At 41.7% G+C, this 17,284-nt stretch overlaps 1 protein-coding gene across 1 annotated transcript in view; it reads left to right on the top strand.

Annotated features, from left to right (window-relative positions):
* Nucleotides 1-2,750: 2,750 nt before the first annotated feature.
* PRMT3 (protein arginine methyltransferase 3) overlaps nt 2,751-17,284 on the top strand; it is a 132,538-nt gene continuing 118,004 nt past the window's right edge. Inside the window, exons 1-6 of the mRNA XM_061406206.1 lie at nt 2,751-2,987; nt 3,214-3,337; nt 4,929-5,011; nt 6,822-6,871; nt 7,511-7,613; nt 16,992-17,151. Of these exons, the coding sequence (XP_061262190.1) occupies nt 2,960-2,987; nt 3,214-3,337; nt 4,929-5,011; nt 6,822-6,871; nt 7,511-7,613; nt 16,992-17,151 (548 nt within the window). The 5' untranslated portion in view covers nt 2,751-2,959. The remainder of the gene's footprint in view (nt 2,988-3,213; nt 3,338-4,928; nt 5,012-6,821; nt 6,872-7,510; nt 7,614-16,991; nt 17,152-17,284) is intronic.

Here is a 17,284-nt window from a genome sequence, read left to right as displayed (position 1 = left end):
GCACGCGTGCGTGCATGTGTCTGTCTGTCTTAAGAGGGTATGGACATTCCCAATGTCAGTCATCTAGGAAAGAGGCATATCTTAGGATGAGATAAGCCCAGTGTCAATCATCTGGGAAAGAGGCATATTTTAGGATGAGAAAAGATTTTGGAATGTGGGCTTTAAGAAGGAGGTAGAACATCTTCCTTCTTCATGGAGGGTTGGTTTCTTTTGGGGCTGAAATCTTGAAGAGTCTGTGTGGGTGATAACAAGCATGGGCTGCAAGAAGTGTGGCGTGAAGTGAGAGGACCCCATGAGGATATCTTGAGGCTGGTGGGCTCTAAAAGCAGCTATGCCCAGTGCCCAGTTTTAAATTATTCTGTTTGTTATTTCCTTACCCACAAACCTTTTGTCGGGTCTTCAACATTCTATTCTGATCTCAGTAGTGAAGCGGGGTGATGGGAGATGGTCTGTGTTTTATCTTTGGAGTAAAGAAAAAAGCTGCTCCCTGCTAAGCCCAGCATTGTGGTGACAGATAAACTTCTTACCCTGTCACCCCTCTAGACTGGGTGTTATTTTGATTACTGTTAACATGGAGTTGTTCAGTCTCTTATGTTGTTCATGTCCGACTCTTATGCAACTCCATGGACTGTAGTCTGCCAGGCTCCTCTGTTCATGGGATTTTCCAGGCAAGAATACTGGAATGGGTTGCCATTTCCTTCTGCAGGGGGTCTTCCCAATCCAGGGATCAAACCTGTGGCTCCACTGAGCTACCTGGGGTGTTAATGGGATTTAGCACGTTTTCCTCCAGATGTTATGCAGACAGGGAAAAGATAAGCCTTGCTGGAGAGTGTGTTGGAAGGATGAAGGAAAAAGCTGAATGAGCCCAGGTAACAAATGACTTTGAGTTCATTAGTTCATTCAGTAATATGTGGCACTTCTATGTGCCACTGGACATGTAGGCAGTGGGTTTACAACAGTAAACAGTGAACAGTAAGTCTAACCTAGCAAAGCCAGCAGATAGTCTGGCAGTATCCTACAACATGGGCTTCCCTGGTAGCTCAGCTGGTAAAGAATCCACCTGCAATGCAGGAGACCCCGGTTTGATTTGTGGGTCAGGAAGATCCCCTGGAGAAGGGATAGGCCACTCCAGTTTTCTTGGGCTTCTCTGCTGGCTCAGACGGTAAAGAATCTGCCTGCAATGCCAGAGACCTGGGTTCAATCCCTGGGTTTGGAAGATCCCCTAGAGAAGGGAATGGCAACCCACTCCAGTATTCCTGCCTGGATAATTCCATGGACAGAGGAGCCTGGCGGCCTATAGTCCATTGGGGTTTGCAAAGAGCTGGACACGGCTGAGCGACTAAGCATGGCAGAGTGGCACATCCTGATATAAGGGGACCTCAAAACTAGTATTTGATGGATTCTGTCCCCTAGAGGTTACAGTAAAAGGAGTAAACTTCAGAAGAGTGTAGCAATAATACAAGGAATTCTCATTAAGGAATTTTTTTTATTCACTCAGTAAATTTATTGAGTATCTATTATAAGTTAGGCCACATATTATGTGCCAGAGAAATGAAAGTAGAGACATGGCCCTTCCCTTATGCTCAAACAGTACTGTGGCTAAAGACTGAAAGAAGAAAGGAAAAAGGGCTTCCCAGGTGGCGCTAGTGGTAAAGAACCCACCTGCAATGTAGGAGACAAGGGTTCGATCCCTGGGTCTGGAATATCCCCCGGAGAAAGAAATGGCAACCCACTCCAGTGTTCTTGCCTGAAGAATCCCATGGACAGAGGAACCTGGTGGGCTACAGTCCATGGGGTCGCACAGAGTCGGAGGCGACTGAAGAGACAGCACACACGCAGGTGCTAAGAAACTGGAGGCTGCTAGGATGACAGTGGAAACTACTTTAGAAAAATGGTCTGAGGAGACTGGCTTGCGAAGACAAAAAGTACCTACCAGGTGGGAAAAAGGGTGGCACCCAATGAAAGGCTGGAGTGAAAGTTTAGTCGCTCAGTCGTGTTGGATTGTAGACTACCAGGCTCCTCCGTCTACAGGATTTTCCAGGCAAGAGTACTGGAGTGGGTTTCCATTTCCTTCTCCAGAGGATCTTCCCAACTGAGGGAAGAACCCAGGTCTCTCACACTGTAGGCAGACTCTCTACCATCTGAGCCACCAGGGAAGTCCCTGGAGAGCAGGGCCCAAGGAGGAGGCATGAGTTGAGATGTTAGACAAAATAAGAGCCTGGGCAGGCCATAGCGGTCAGTTTAACTGGATAAATTTGTGCCAAGCCCAGTGCTAACATTTGGTACTTGGGACATATACTTCAAAGACAAAACTGCTTAAAACAGCCCTTCAGGCTTTGGCCCCTGGTACATTCCATTCAGTGGTCTCTGCAGTTCCCTTTCCCGAGGCGCACCCCAGAGGCGCCTCAGGCCCCGAACCAGGGTGGAGTCCTAGGCTCTCGCCTGCGCTTGACCTTCTCCGCTACCAGAGGGCGCTGCAAGCAGATCGTCCTCCACTAGCCGGTCTTCCCTCGAATAAGGAATGGACTAGGGGAGCGAAGCCGCTGTTGGCTCTGGGCTGTAGGCGAGGGCGTCAACGCTAATGTCTGCCGCAGTCCGAGGAGAACACAAAAAGTACGTACAAGCTGCAAGGCCCAGCCCAGGCTTCCACGCACATTCGGCGCGCGCTGAGCCCACCCTGCGTTGGGGGGGCGGAGCCCCGCCCTCGCCCCGCCCACCCCAGCTCACGCGAACGACGCCGCGCTCCTGAGGCCGGAAGCTCTCGCGAGCCGGCGCGCGCGCTCTCGCGTTTCCTGGCGTCCCCGAGGTTTCCTCGAGGTTTCCCCGAGCAACGGCGCCGCTGGGCGCTCACGGTACTTCCGGAGTTTCCGGACCGGCGTTTCTTTGCGGCGGCTACGCGCGCGCTGCTCCGGCCGTTCCCCTCCCCGAGGCACGCTGGTCTCCCAGGGCCGCCTAAGCTATGTGCTCGTTAGCGTCAGGCGCTACCGGTGGGTATCCCGACCCCTCAGCGCGCAGGCCGCGCCGCTGTGGGGCCATTTAGAGCCCCCTTCTCCCCCTGCGCCCTGGTCGGGGTGGAGGGGCCCAGCGGAGATGGACGGGGAGGTGCGGGGGTGGGGGAGGGCCGTCCGGGCCCAAAGCCTTCTCCGCTCCCTGCCCCTCGTGCGCCCGTTTAGCACTGGTGTCCGAGGCCGTCTGACCGTTTGCGTGTGCTAGGCGCCGCGGAGGAGGAGGACCCGCCAGGCCTGTCAGACAGCGGAGATGAGGCCAGCTGGGAGGATGAGGACGACGCAGATCTCCCCCACGCCGAGCAGCAGACCCCTTGCCTGTTCTGTGACAGGTTCGTCCATCTCAGCGCCAGGCTAAAGCCCAAGGTGGCCGAGCCACGTGGGTTTTCATGGTCGGTTCAGCTGGAGTCTGTAACCCGAGTGGCTGCCCTGGAAATGTGGAACCCGTGTTTGGGAGTGAGGGTTTGTCCAGAGGGAGGAGCCATGAACTGGAAGCCAGGTTACACTATTGATCTTCGACGGGCCTTAGTTTCCCCTTGTGTAAAAAGTGTTCTGGACTGGATCTGTGGTTCCCTAGTCTGGTTGTCACCTAAAACACTTAAGAAAAAAAAGTAACAGATGCTAGATTTTGCACCTCTGCCCTTCTAAATCAGGGTTAGTGTCTAGGAATCTGCTTTTTAACAAAGACATTGTCCGAAGTGATTCTAAAGAATAACAAGGCAGTCACTAAACTAGATTAATCCCTCAGAATCCTTCCAGCTCTCCCTTTCTGTATTTGTTTGACAAGTAGAAAGCTTTTCAGGTGTAAATAGTTCCATTTGAACCATTTAAAAATCACCTTTGTTATAGGATCCCCACCTGTAGAAGGTGAAGGAAATTGATGCCTTTTTCGCTTTGAGAGAAAGACATTGCAATACCAGTAACTTGTTCAGAGTTGCAGAGCTGTGGTTTGTCTTATATCCAAAACAGTGTTCTTTACATTTAAAATTCTGCCTCTTCATCTCAACAAACTTTGGCTGCTTCTCTGGGCAAGTGGAGATCAAAGAGGACTGATTGCCATTGACTAGTATTACTTTAATAAACATTTTACTAGTTCCCCCTGAGTTTGTGTATGGTGCTGATTGATGGTATATTAGCTTCTCTTGATTTCGTCAGTTTCCACATGTAGCCTCATTTGGGTAAATAAGGGATGTGTGCATATACTCTAGTCACAAAATAATATTTATTGAGTATCAGGGAGGTGCTTCTTTGTGGTAGGCTTCGTAAGTACTACAAAAATAACCCGTCTTGGTAAATGTTTATTTAAAACTGCTGCCTATGTGCTAAGCATAAAGATGTGTCTCTGTTGTAAATTCCTAACTATTGTGCATCCTTCAGTTTTGCAGATAACATAATAAAGAAGCTTGGGCCTCCTAGTGTCTGTAATGCAAATCCTTGTGGAGCACGATAAGACCACTTTTTGAAATATGGCGCTTAGGAAATGTGCCAGTTATAAAATTACATTTTATGCTTTATTTCTAAAAGATGTTTGAGCTGTGCCAGTTCAGAGCCTCTGAAAACAAGAGTTGATACTTTGAGGAAAAAAGAGTCTTACATGGGGAATGTTCATGTCTTGAGAGAGAGAGATTATCAAAGGGATTTCTCTCTCTCAAAAGCTTTGTGATAAATTCATTGCTATTGTTCGGCAAATTAATCTTGACCTTTAAAGGATAGTTTGTTTTAGGTGTAAAGTGGAACTCAGAAGTACTAATTCCCTTTAGAAGTGCTGGGATCCTCTTTACAGGTGGTTTTTATTATTATTAATTGGAAGTAAAACTGGAAACTTGTAGAGTGAGGGGGAAAAGTTTATATCTGATTAAGTATGAAATCAATACTGAGAGTTGTTAGGGGACTATTCCATGAAGCTGTTGCTTGGTTTTTCAGGTTATTTACATCTGCTGAAGAAACATTTTCACACTGTAAGTTGGAGCATCAATTTAGTATTGATAACATAGTTCATAAACATGGTAAGTATTTTTTAGAATAAAGAAAATTTTAGTAATGAAATTCAAATTCAAACTTTGTTTTTCCACATCTCTTCTTTTTCTATACAAGTCTAATATAGTGAAACATATAGTAACAGTTTATGAAAATAAGGTGTTTTTGGCAAGTGGCTTTTGAGGAAAGATTAATAAGTCATTCTTCTAGATAAGAGTCACTGTTTTTAAGCTTAAATTGGCTTCACAGCTAAAAAGGAAAAAAACACCCTTGGCACGTGATTGCATTGTAATCATTTTAAGAGAAGGGGGGATGTTAGAATTAGGGAGAACAAGGGTAAAGGTGGACTTGGGAAAAGGAGGCAGATGGTTATGAAAAGAGACAACTTACCGGCTCAGAGCATAACGTAGACTTAAGGGCACAGAAGATTGGGTTTCATAAGGAGTTCGATAAGAGAGTATGGAAGTAGGGAGTGGTAAACTTAAGGTGGTAGCCAGAGGTTCAGATGATGATTCTGTTCTAACTTGGATCTGCTGCTACTGCTGCTAAGTCGCTTCAGCTGTGTCCGACTCTGTGCGACCCCATAGACGGCAGCCCACCAGGCTCCCCTGTCCCTGGGATCCTCCAGGCAATAACACTGGAGTGGGTTGCCATTTCTTTCTCCAGTGCATGAAGGTGAAAAGTGAAAGTGAAGTCGCTCAGTCGTGTCCGACTCTGAGCGACCCCATGGACTGCAGCCTACCGGGCTCCTCCATCCATGGGATTTTCCAGGCAAGAGTACTAGACATACTTAAAGCCTTCTACTTTAAACAAATATTGAAGAGCTACAGTATGGTACTAAAATTAATTCAGTAGAGAATTGACTTTTTGGTCCCTGTATTTACTAATAACTAGAAAGGACGTTACTGAAGAATAGCAAATAGGCAGATTTTAGGTCTTGGATACACACATGATGCAGTTATGTTTGTGAACCGTAAGTTCAACCGCAACTATTTTTGTAAGTCATAAAGTACTGTTGCATTGTTTGTTTTTTTTATATTTCTAATGTGCCTTTTTAAATTGGAATCATGTTTAATATAATTTTATGTTTTCACTTATCAAATGGGGGTTTTGTATGTTATGCATATGAAACACTTTCATATACCAGTATGTTCTCATAACAGTCTTTTGCCAGGGCTTTCCTGGTGGCTCAGCAGTAAAGAATCTGCCTGCAGTGCAGGAGGCACAGGAGCTGCATGTTCAATCCCTGGGTCGGGAAGATTCCCTGGGGGAGGGCATGGCAACCCACTCCAGTGTTCTTGCCTGGAGAACCCCACGGACAGAGGAACCTGGAAGGCTGCAGTCCATAGGGTTGCACAGAGTCAGACATGAGAAGTGACTGAGCACAGCACATGTTCTCGTAACAGTCTTTCTCATGACAAATAATAATTGGTTGGGCATGCTATTTGCTCTCCCTTATTTTAAATGCTGCTTCATTTCTGAAAAGATGAGAACCAGATACAAGCCTTATTGTTTTTTCATTTGTATCATTTAACTTAATGTAAAAGCTAGTAGACTTTGTGTACTCTGTGTTTGGTAGATACTATAAAAATTGGGAAATTAGAAAATTTGGCTCTAGTGTCAACTGCCAAATACTTGGTAAAATCTAGGGCCTAATCTTCCTTATTGGTATTTTTCTGAGAAGAGTAGAATTCTAAAAATTCCCATTTTCTAGAAATGCAAGGAAGGCATTTAGAAATTTGTTATCTATGGCTGTTGTCTCACCAGAGAAGCATCTCTGGAGCAAGTCAATGAAACAAAACTCATGTTGAAATAAGTGAATTTTTTTTTCCCTTTTAGGACTTGAATTTTATGGATACATTAAACTGATAAATTTTATTAGACTTAAGGTAAGATGGTAGCTTAATTTACAATTTCGTTTAAAACCTAAAGAAATACTGCAGTGATTATCAGTGCACCCATTTTTAAGAGACTATAAAGAGCTGCTGTATAAGGAAGTGTTTTAAATTTGACACTCATCATATTGGAATCTTGGACATTAGGAACTAGCACAACACGTAGCACCAGGTAAATGCGTGGTGCTTACATACATATACAAGTACCGTACTTACGCGTGGTACCATACGTACTTACCATGCTTGAGTATGGTTTTTAATTGCATGTGAGAGATGAATCAGTATTATGTGGCAAAGTAATTCAGTGTCAGATAAAGAATACAGTCTTTCTGTAAAAGCAGAAATTTCTGATTTCTAGTGTGATTTTTAAGTGCTTTGGTTGCTCTTTTTTTGTTCTGGTCAGTTGATATTTATATTGCCATTTCCCCCAAATCCAAACTGCATAAAACTGTGCACTGACACAATTAAGCAATCATTCAGTCAAGTTAATGAAATGGCAGGTTAACACAGGTTCATTTTAAATAGCAATTGTGTTAATGTAGACATGCTTTCCTTTTTTGTTTAATTTTCTTTTGGTAGGGGGATTGTGTGATTATGTGCAGTGAAAAAATATGCAATTGATTTTATTTCCAGAATCCTACAGTTGAATATATGAATTCCATATACAACCCAGTGCCTTGGGAAAAAGAAGAATATTTAAAGCCAGTATTAGAAGATGACCTTTTACTTCAATTTGGTAAGCTGAACATACGACATCTACTTTAAAGTAGGGTCATTTGTTACGGCAGAATAGTGGTTAGGTTTTACAGGAGATATGTAATGTCCTTGATTCTCGAAAGACCTTTTGGGTAGTTGGTTTCAGTAGGTAAGTTAAGTCACTTGAAAAGTGAGTCACGCTAACAATTACCGGGGAGGGCTTTGAGCTTGGGATAAACATTGTGTATAAGATGTTTGGAAACATAGGAGAGTTTAGAGTAATTTTTAGTTGGCAGACTAATTTTTAATGTAACTCAAATTGACAACTTTTAAATCTAAATTAAAAAATTTAAATCAGATATAATATTTAATAGATTTAAGTAAATTTAGCAATATTTGCTGTTTTTACATCATCAGATAATTGACTTTTCTTAAGATATCTAATTTACAGAGCTGTTGTTTTGGTGCAGAGCAGACTCCTTGCGAATTCTCATGGCCTTATCCATGTACACTAACTCTTAAGCCTGCCTTGTGGCAGGTTCACTCATTTCTTGACTGTAGCTTTCTTTCTGAATTATTTGCTCTGTGCTTTGGTTCATTCTTTATTGAACTGGAATCTTGTGAAAATTCATTTGGCTTCCTATTCGTCCTTTATAGATCTAATTTATTGGAGTTCATGATTTATTATTGTTATTTTTTAATTTATTACTTTCTTTCATGTTTCTGTGCCAGTTGGGTGACATAGAGGGTTGCTGTCTTTAGATCAGCAAGACTGTTCTAAATAGACACATACTGTCACAGATAGTAGTTGGACAATATATATTTGAGCAGTTCTCTGATAAGTGAGAACTGTGGGAAACCACTCCTTTCCTTAAGTACCATTAACAGGAGTTGTATGGCAGTGTGATGCTGTAGTAAGAACCTTAAAGTATGATTCAGGGACTGAGTGACCCTGGACAAAGCACTTACGCTTTCTGTTTTTGAGTCTTCATCTGTAAAATGAAAACTGGGGCCAGATTTCCAACTTTATTTCTAATTCTAAAATTTGGTGAGGCCTAGGTTGATTCTTTCTTGTTTTTATAATCCCTCTTAAATTTTATTTTCTCCTCAGAAGTGACCAGAGTGATCTCTTTGATACATGACAAAGTGCCCACTAGGTGTTCTTCATGACACCCTAAGCTCAAATTGAACACTCACAGGTTAAAAGTAGTATGTTAAATTCTTTTCAAACCTAACAAGTGAGTCCTTGTTATAGAGAGCCCATAATCTAATAGTAGGTATGTTTTGTTTTTGAGTGACTGTCCTGTATTTTATTAATAATATATGGTGGAATGTAGTAAGTTTCATGAGAAGTAGGAAGAATAGGGCAGTTCTGAAGAGAAAGCAGTTACTTAGATCAATAGATACTGAGTGCCGTGTCCTGATTACGATGGATGCAGACCAGTATTGAACTCTTTACTTTCCAAAGGTATATAAACTTTCAGCCTTAATTTTAATTTGTAAAAAGGAGATAGTGACACCTGTCTTACAAAATTGTTGCAAAGATAATGCATATTAGCATTACCCTGACACTGTCAGGGTAAGTGCTTAATGACAGAGAATTTGTTATTATTAATAAATAGATGGAGAAGGCAATGGCACCCCACTCCAGTACTCTTGCCTGGAGAATCCCATGGATGGAGGAGCCTGGTAGGCTGCAGTCCATGGGGTCACTAAGAGTCGAACATGATTGAAGTGACTTAGCAGCAGCAATAAATAGATTCTAAGGAGTTAGATGAAGAAGTCATGACTGAGATTTGGAAGAGTTAAAGGGCCTAGGGAAGGAAGTGGACCTTGAACTGGGTATGCTCACTGTGTACTGTTTGCATCTCTCAAAGGATCTGTGGGCTTCCCTGGTGGGCCCGCTTTAGGACTCCATACTTCCACTGCAAGGGGCACAGGTTCAGTCTCTGGTTGGGAAACTAAGATCCTGCAGCCAAAACAAAAAAGCCTCAGAAAGGATCTGTGCTCCTGGCCATTGGTGGAGAGAGATGGAAGAGAAGGTCTTCATTCCCCTGACTTCTAGCTTGGTGACCGACCTTTTCACCTCCACTGCCCTTCAGTAAATATTTATTGAGCATCTGCTTTGTATTTTGGCTTTTGAGGATATAAAGATGACTAAATTTAAAAAGATGACTAAGAAAATAGGCAATGAATGTATAGTGTAAGAGGGGAGAAGTAGCTATATGATGGAGAAACCTGTCAAACACTACCATAGCCAGGTAATCCAGGTTAGCATCGTCAGTAATAAGTCATGTTGATAGTATGAGCCCTTTGTACGATGTGATGAAAATAACACTTTACTTCAGTGGTCTTCCCTCCAGACCAGTAACCTGAGTATAACCATGAAAAGCCATCAGACAGACACGAAGTGAGGGACATTGCACAGAGTGTCTGGCCAGTGCTCCTGAAAACTGTCCATGTTGTTAAAAACAAGGAAAGCCTGAAAAGCTGTTATAGACAAGAAGGGTTTAAGCTAAACACGTGTAGTATCCTGGGTGAAATTTTGGAACAGAAACAGGACATTAGGGAAAAACTAGTGAAATCTGAGTGAATAAAATGGAGTTTAGTCAGTTTTTTCTTTTTAAGTATGGTATAGTATTTGAAACATATTCCACAAGGGATTAATATCCTTTTCATATAAAAGGCCTCTTAAAAATTAAGGGACAGAGGATCAAACAATTGATGGAACAATAGGGAAAGATACGTGGTTGGACTGTAGACCAAAAAAACGTATAAAAATAACCCAACAACAAGTTACCATTTCTCACTTCTTAGACTGGTAAAGATTTTTACAGTACGACGGCACAGTCTGTTGACAAGGCTGTGAAGAGAGAGGCATGTCATACACTGTTGCTGCTAAGTCGCTTCAGTCGTGTCCGATTCTGTGTGACCCCATAGACAGCAGCCCACCAGGCTCCTCTGTCCCCGGGATTCTCCAGACAAGAATACTGGAGTGGGTTGCCATTTCCTTCTCCAATGCATGAAAGTGAAAAGTGAAAGTGAAGTCACCCAGTCATGTCTGACTCTTAGCGATCCCATGGACTGCAGCCTACCAGGCTCCTCCGTCCGTGGGATTTTCCAGGCAAGAGTACTGGAGTGGGGTGCCATTGCCTTCTCCAATGCATGTAAGTGAAAAGTGTTTGGCAGTACCTAACAAACCTGGACATGAACTTTTAAACTGAGCAGTTTCTCTCATAAGAATTGGTCTGGAAGATACACCTCCAGCACTCTGAAAATACATAGAAAACATGGTTATTCATTGCAGCATTGTAATTTCACAGTGTTGAAAACAACCTAACTGTCCATATATGGGAGAGTGGTTGAATAAACTGTGGCACGTCCATACCACAGAGCAGTATTCCTGTATTACAAAGAATGAACTGAGCTGGTGCAGAATGCTGTCCAGGACATTCTGTCTCTTTTGTTATTTGTAGTTTTTTGGTTGCTCTCTGTAGCATGTGGGATCTTAGTTCCCTGAACAGGGATCAAACCTGCACCCCCTGCATTGGAAGCACAGAGTCTTAATCATTAGACTGCTAGGGGAGTCCCAAGATGTAGTGTCAAATGAAAAAGGCAAAGCTCAAAAGAATAGCTAGTATGATACTCTTTGTGTAGGAGAGATTTGAGAAAATGCTTATGGGTCTGCTCATTTTTGCGAATGAAATACAGGAAGGATAAACTAGAAATTGAGATTGGTTACTTATTTGGATTTGTGAGACAAGGATGGAAAGAAGAGAGCAGAGACTGAGGTAACAGATGAGGGAGTGACACCTTCACTGAATATATCTTTGTACAGCTCTGACTCTCAGGACTGTAGTCATGTTTTTTATAGCCTTTATAGAGTTAAAGAAATCAGCAATGATGAGTCTGAATGGGTATGAGGGTGGTGTTGGTGTGAGGTGGAATGCAAGCACTAACAGATGAACTGAACGGTAACAAAGGAATAATGTAACCCTAATGCAGAGAGAGGGGAGGAAAAGAACTACGTGAGACCTTGACTCGTTGTGCTGAGGCTACAGATAAAAACAACTACATCAGTGCTATAATCCAGTAAGAAAAGGGGTTTCTTTGGGGGCGGGGAGGGGCTGTGTGTGTGTGTGTGTGTGCACGTGCGCATCAGTGCTGTAATCCAGGAAGAAACTGTGTACATCAGTGCTATAATCCAGTAAGAAAAGGAGTTCCTTGCAGGGTGTGTGTGTGTATGTATGTGTGTGTACTCAGTTGCTCTGTCATGTCCAACTCTTTGTGACGCCGTGGTCTGTAGTCTGCCAGGCTCCTCTATCCATGGGATTTTCCAAGAAAGAATACTAGAGGGAAGGGTTGCCATTTCCTTCTCCAGGGGATCTTCCCAACCTAGGGATTGAACCCATGTCTCCTGCATTGGCGGGCAGATTCATTACCACTGGCCACATGGGATGCCCTTCTTGGAGAGTATGGATTAACAATTCTGACACTATTTTCGCATATGCCAGAATGGAAAAAGTAAGTTAGTATGGATAAGAACCAGGTTTCTCATTGTTGGAGGAGAATGAATTGAAGGATGAAATAAATCTTGTGATGATAGATTAGAATCAGAAGTACAAATTCACAGTATTTCTTATATAGACAGATAGATATAGAAATACAGATGTGTGTGCATATAGACAGATACAGAAGTATAGATGTGTGTGGGTTAGTATAATACATATTTATATATTGTCTAGCTCTGCTGAAAGGGCCTAGAAAAATGTCAGTAGCAATGAGCATACCTTGTGTTCAGACCTTGATTTACAATCCTTTATTAATATAAGGTGCCAGGGGTCCTGAGAGAGGTGATTGATTTGGTGATAAGGCAGGGAAAGTACAAGATAAACCTGGGACATCTTGTTCCAGAAAGTAAGGAAGTATTTAAGAAACAGTGAAAAGAGACTTACCTAAAGAACTCAGGAAACCAACCTGAAGGAGCTCCTAATGGCCAAAACTAATGGAAGAATTTGATTAACACAGAAAATGACAGTGTTCGGTTTTAACCCTTAGGATAATATAAAGTGAAAGTGAAGTCACTTCAGTCGTGTCCGACCCTTAGCGACCTCATGGACTGTAGCCTACCAGGCTCCTGTGTCCATGGGATTTTCCAGGCAAGAGTACTGGAGTGGGGTGCTATTGCCTTCTCCAGTGCATGAAAGTGAAAAGTGAAAGTGAAGTTGTTCGGTCGTCTCCGACTCTTAGCGACACCATGGAATGCACCCTACCAGGCTCCTCCCTCTGTGGGATTTTCCAGGCAAGAGTACTGGAGTGGGGTGCCATTGCCAAAACTGGAACGGCTTCAGTGCAGAAACCAAGGGGTTTCCAATGCCCATGGATAAAGATTTGCCCAAGCAAATTCCAGAGGACATGTACATAATTTCAAGAAGTGAGCTGCATGTCCATGAGTTCATACTGACATGAATAATCAAATAAATGGGAAGAAGTAGCTCCACTTTAGCGTTCAGTTCAGTCGCTCAGTTGTGTCCGACTCTTTGCGACCCCATGAATCGCAGCACGCCAGGCCTCCCTGTCCATCACCAACTCCCGAAGTCCACCCAGACCCATGTCCATCAAGTTGGTGGTGCCATCCAACCATCTCATCCTCTGTGGTCCCCTTCTCTTGCCCTCAGTCTTTCCCAGCATCAGGGTCTTTTCAAATGAGTCGGCTGTTCGCATCAGGTGGCCAAAGTACTGGAGTTTTAGCTTCAACATCAGTCCCTCCAATGAACACCCAGGACTGATCTCCTTTGGGATGGACTGGTTGGATCTCCTTGCAGTCCAAGGGACTCTCAAGAGTCTTCTCCAATGCTACAGTTCAAAAGCATCAATTCTTCGGCATTCAGCCTTCTTTATAGTCCACCTCTCACATCCATACATGATCACTGGAAAAACCATAGCCTTGACTAGATGGACCTTTGTTGGCAAAGTAATGTCTCTGCTTTTGAATATGCTGTCTAGGTTGGTCATAACTTTCCTTCCAAGGAGCAAGCATCTTTTAATTTCATACCTGCAGTCATCATCTGCAGTGATCTTGGAGCCCAGAAAAATAGTCAGCTACTGTTTCAACTGTTTCCGCATCTATTTCCCATGAAGTGATGGGACCAGATGCCATGATCTTAGTTTTCTGAACGTTGAGCTTTAAGCCAACTTTTTCACTCTCCACTTTCATTTTCATCCACAGGCTCTTTAGTTCCTCTTCACTTTCTGCCATAAGAGTAGTGTCATCTGCATATCTGAGGTTATTGATATTTCTCCCAGCAATCTTGATTCCAGCTTGTGCTTCATCCAGCCCAGCGTTTCTCATGATGTATATATCTGCATATAAGTTAAATAAGCAGGGTGACAGTAGACAGCCTTGATGTACTCCTTTTCCTATTTGGAACCAGTCTGTTGTTCCATGACCTGTTCTAAGTGTTGCTTCCTGACCTGCATACAGGTTTCTCAAGAGGCATGTCAGGTGGTCTGGTATTCCCATCTCTTTCAGAATTTTCCACACTTTATTGTGATCCACACAGTCAAAGGCTTCGGCATAGTCAATATAGCAGAAATAGATGTTTTTCTGGAACTCTCTTGCTTTTTTGATGATCCAGTGGATGTTGGCAATTTAATCTCTGGTTCCTCTGCCTTTTCTAAACCAGCTTGAACATCTGGAAATTCACGGTTCACATATTGCTGAAGCCTGGCTTGGAGAATTTTGAGCATTACTTTACTAGTGTTGTGAGATGAGTGCAATTGTGCAGTAGTTTGAGCATTCTTTGGCATTGCCTTTCTTTGGCATAGAATTTCTATTAATAAATGTTGGAGAAGAGAGACAGAAAATCAGCATTAGGCAAGTAGGCAGTAGTAACTTGCAGAGAAGAGCCACCCATGGATGCTAAGATTAGTGGGTGAAAACTTAGGTGGGTGAGATAGGATTTGCATAGCTCAAAGTATCTCCCCTAAGAACTCTGTTACAAAGGAGATGTTAACTTTTGTGGAAAAGCCAAGCAGACCCCACCACAACCGAGTGATCAAGGTTAACATCACCAGTAATAACCATATTGACATCATGAACCCCTTTGTGTAATGCTCTGAGGAGACAGCATTGTTTCTCTGTTGTCCTTGCCCAAAGTGTATAACCTCATTCCAGTAGTGAAAAGCTCATCAGACAGTCCTAGGCTGAGGGACATTCTACAAAATTACCGATGAGTGTTCTTCACAAGTGTCAAGATAGTTATTGGGCACATTATTGTATAAATGGGTCACAGTGCTAGTATTTTTCTTCAGATCTTTTATGTCTTTTTGGAGTTTTAAAAATCTGCCCGTATCAATTGTTGATAGAGGTATATTTGAATCCCTGACCATTATTAGAGGATTTTCTGCTTTTACCATTAATTCTGTCAGCTTTGGCTTCATGTATTTTGAAGCTCTCTTGTGAGATTTATTCTCATAATTGTTAGGTCTTCGTGATAAACTGACTGTCTTCTGTGGTAGTTTCCAGCTGCCAAGATGGAGTGTCCAGGTGATTTGGACTTCCTCAGATAGAATACAGATGTGGCAGTCCTTCCTGAGTGTGGTTTAGGACTTTGAATTAGACTGTTTTGGTATACTATAGGTATGAATGTTAATGTTTACTGAATCCTTTCTCATTTTCAAAGCCGTACACTTAACCTTTAATTTATAATTATCTGTGTGCAACTGACCTGTTATATCCAGGAGTTGTACATCTTTGGATTCAACCCACCTTGGATCAAAAATATTCAGGAAAAAAAATTCCAGAAAATTAAAAAAAAAAACTTGAATTTGCTGCCCAGTGGCAACTACTTACATTGTATTTACAACTATTTGTATAGCATTTATATTTTACTAGTTACTATAAGGAATCTAGAGATGATTTAAAGTGCTAAGTGTAAATTGCCATTTTATACAGGGACTTGAGCATCTGTGGGTTTTGGTACCTGAGAGAGGTCCTGAAACAGAGCCCCTGCAGATAGCAAGGGACAACGGTATTATTAATACTTAAAGTTTTTATTCTGACTAACTTACTGCAGCAGAAAGCAAAACAGAGAAACTAGCTGAAACAAGTCAATTTCTTTGTTCAGTTCTTTAACAAGGTGGTTTGCAAACAGTTCAAAGAATTTTGAAGAGAAGATACACAATGAGAGTTGTAGTAGGAAGTGGAGAAATGGCACACCATCCTTTAACAGTTGGGCAGTATTTTGTTGCTGTTGTTAATTTTGGGTGAATTAAATAGTGGATGAATCTATAGTTTTGTGTTTCTTTTGAATCTATAGTTTTTAAAGCAAAGAGTCAGTATTCTGCCAGACTGATTATCCTGCACTGCTTTTATAACAAGTTCAATTTATGCGTTAGTCTTTAAGTTACATAACATTGTGAATTTGTTAAACTTAGTATTTTGTCCCAGCTCTAAAGAATTGTTGCAAGTAAAGACTGAATGGGGAAAAAAAAAAGTCCTGTTTCCCTCAGTGCTGCTCTGAGGAAACAGTATAATACCTGCATTGTTTTTATAGCTTTAGGTTGATGTGAAAGTTAATTAGACTAGTCAATGGACATTGAAGTTCTATACAACTCACTAGCTCCGTATATTAATTTCTATTTTCAGAATTAATGATTTATATACATTAACTTGTATAGCAGAAGTTACTAATTTACATATAGTGCAATTAAATTTAAATCAATTTTTAATAATATTAGGAATTAGGATATTTAACAATATCAGCACTAAGGCAGTGTATAGATTGCATACCACCTTACCCAAGGTGAAAAACTTAATGAATGTACAAAATTCCTTACCTCCATGCTGTTCTTAAGGAATATCTAAATGTAATACCTGTTTTTCTACAGGTAAAGACCCAGAAACTAGAGGTGGCCCTCTGTGATGGCAGGACATGGGCTAGAAGCAGGAATGGGTTTGAATCATAGTTCCCTTATTAAACAGCTGTATGACTTTGGGCTAGTCAATTTCTCTGAAATTTATTTTTCCCATGTCTTAAAACAGGGATAAATGTTTATATTTTAGGTTTGTTTTGAAGATGAAACGAGATGTGATACATGAATTTGAAACATACCCGATCAGTAAAATTAGCATTTTTTTTCCTTCTACTTTTTTGCTTTGTCCTGGGTTTGATTCAGTGCAATTACTGTTTGTTTGTGTGTTCAGTTTAGCCAACTAGTGAAAAACTTAGACTAATAGCATGTTCTTTATAAACTCAAAACAATTTGGATATTAAGTATTTAATTAAATGTACTTGTACTGATTTTTCTCAGTTGGCTGCGTAATAGGCACTTAGTATATATTTATTTGTAACACATGTATATGTGCTTCGTTGTTATAAGATGGCCTGAAAATAATGTCCATTCATTTTTTTAGATGTAGAAGATCTTTATGAACCGGTCTCAGTCCCATTCTCATATCCCAATGGGCTCAGTGAAAATGCGTCTCTTCTTGAAAAATTGAAACACATGGAAACTAGGGCACTATCTGCTGAAGCTGCATTGGCTGGAGCACGTGAGGACCTGCAAAAAATGAAGTAATTTATCAATCTTACAGAAAATTAATGGTTTAGATCCCCCAAATAATACAGTTCAAGTGGAATACAGTAAAATATTTCATGTACTAGAAAGCACAGTGTAGATATTTAATTTTAGTAATATTGAGGATAT

The sequence above is a fragment of the Bos javanicus genome, chromosome 29 (genome assembly GCF_032452875.1).
Source record: "Bos javanicus breed banteng chromosome 29, ARS-OSU_banteng_1.0, whole genome shotgun sequence".
In the NCBI taxonomy this organism is placed as follows: Eukaryota; Metazoa; Chordata; class Mammalia; order Artiodactyla; family Bovidae; genus Bos; species Bos javanicus.
The sequence above is the reverse complement of the archived record's forward strand: the minus strand, read 5'-3'. Positions and strand labels throughout refer to the sequence as shown.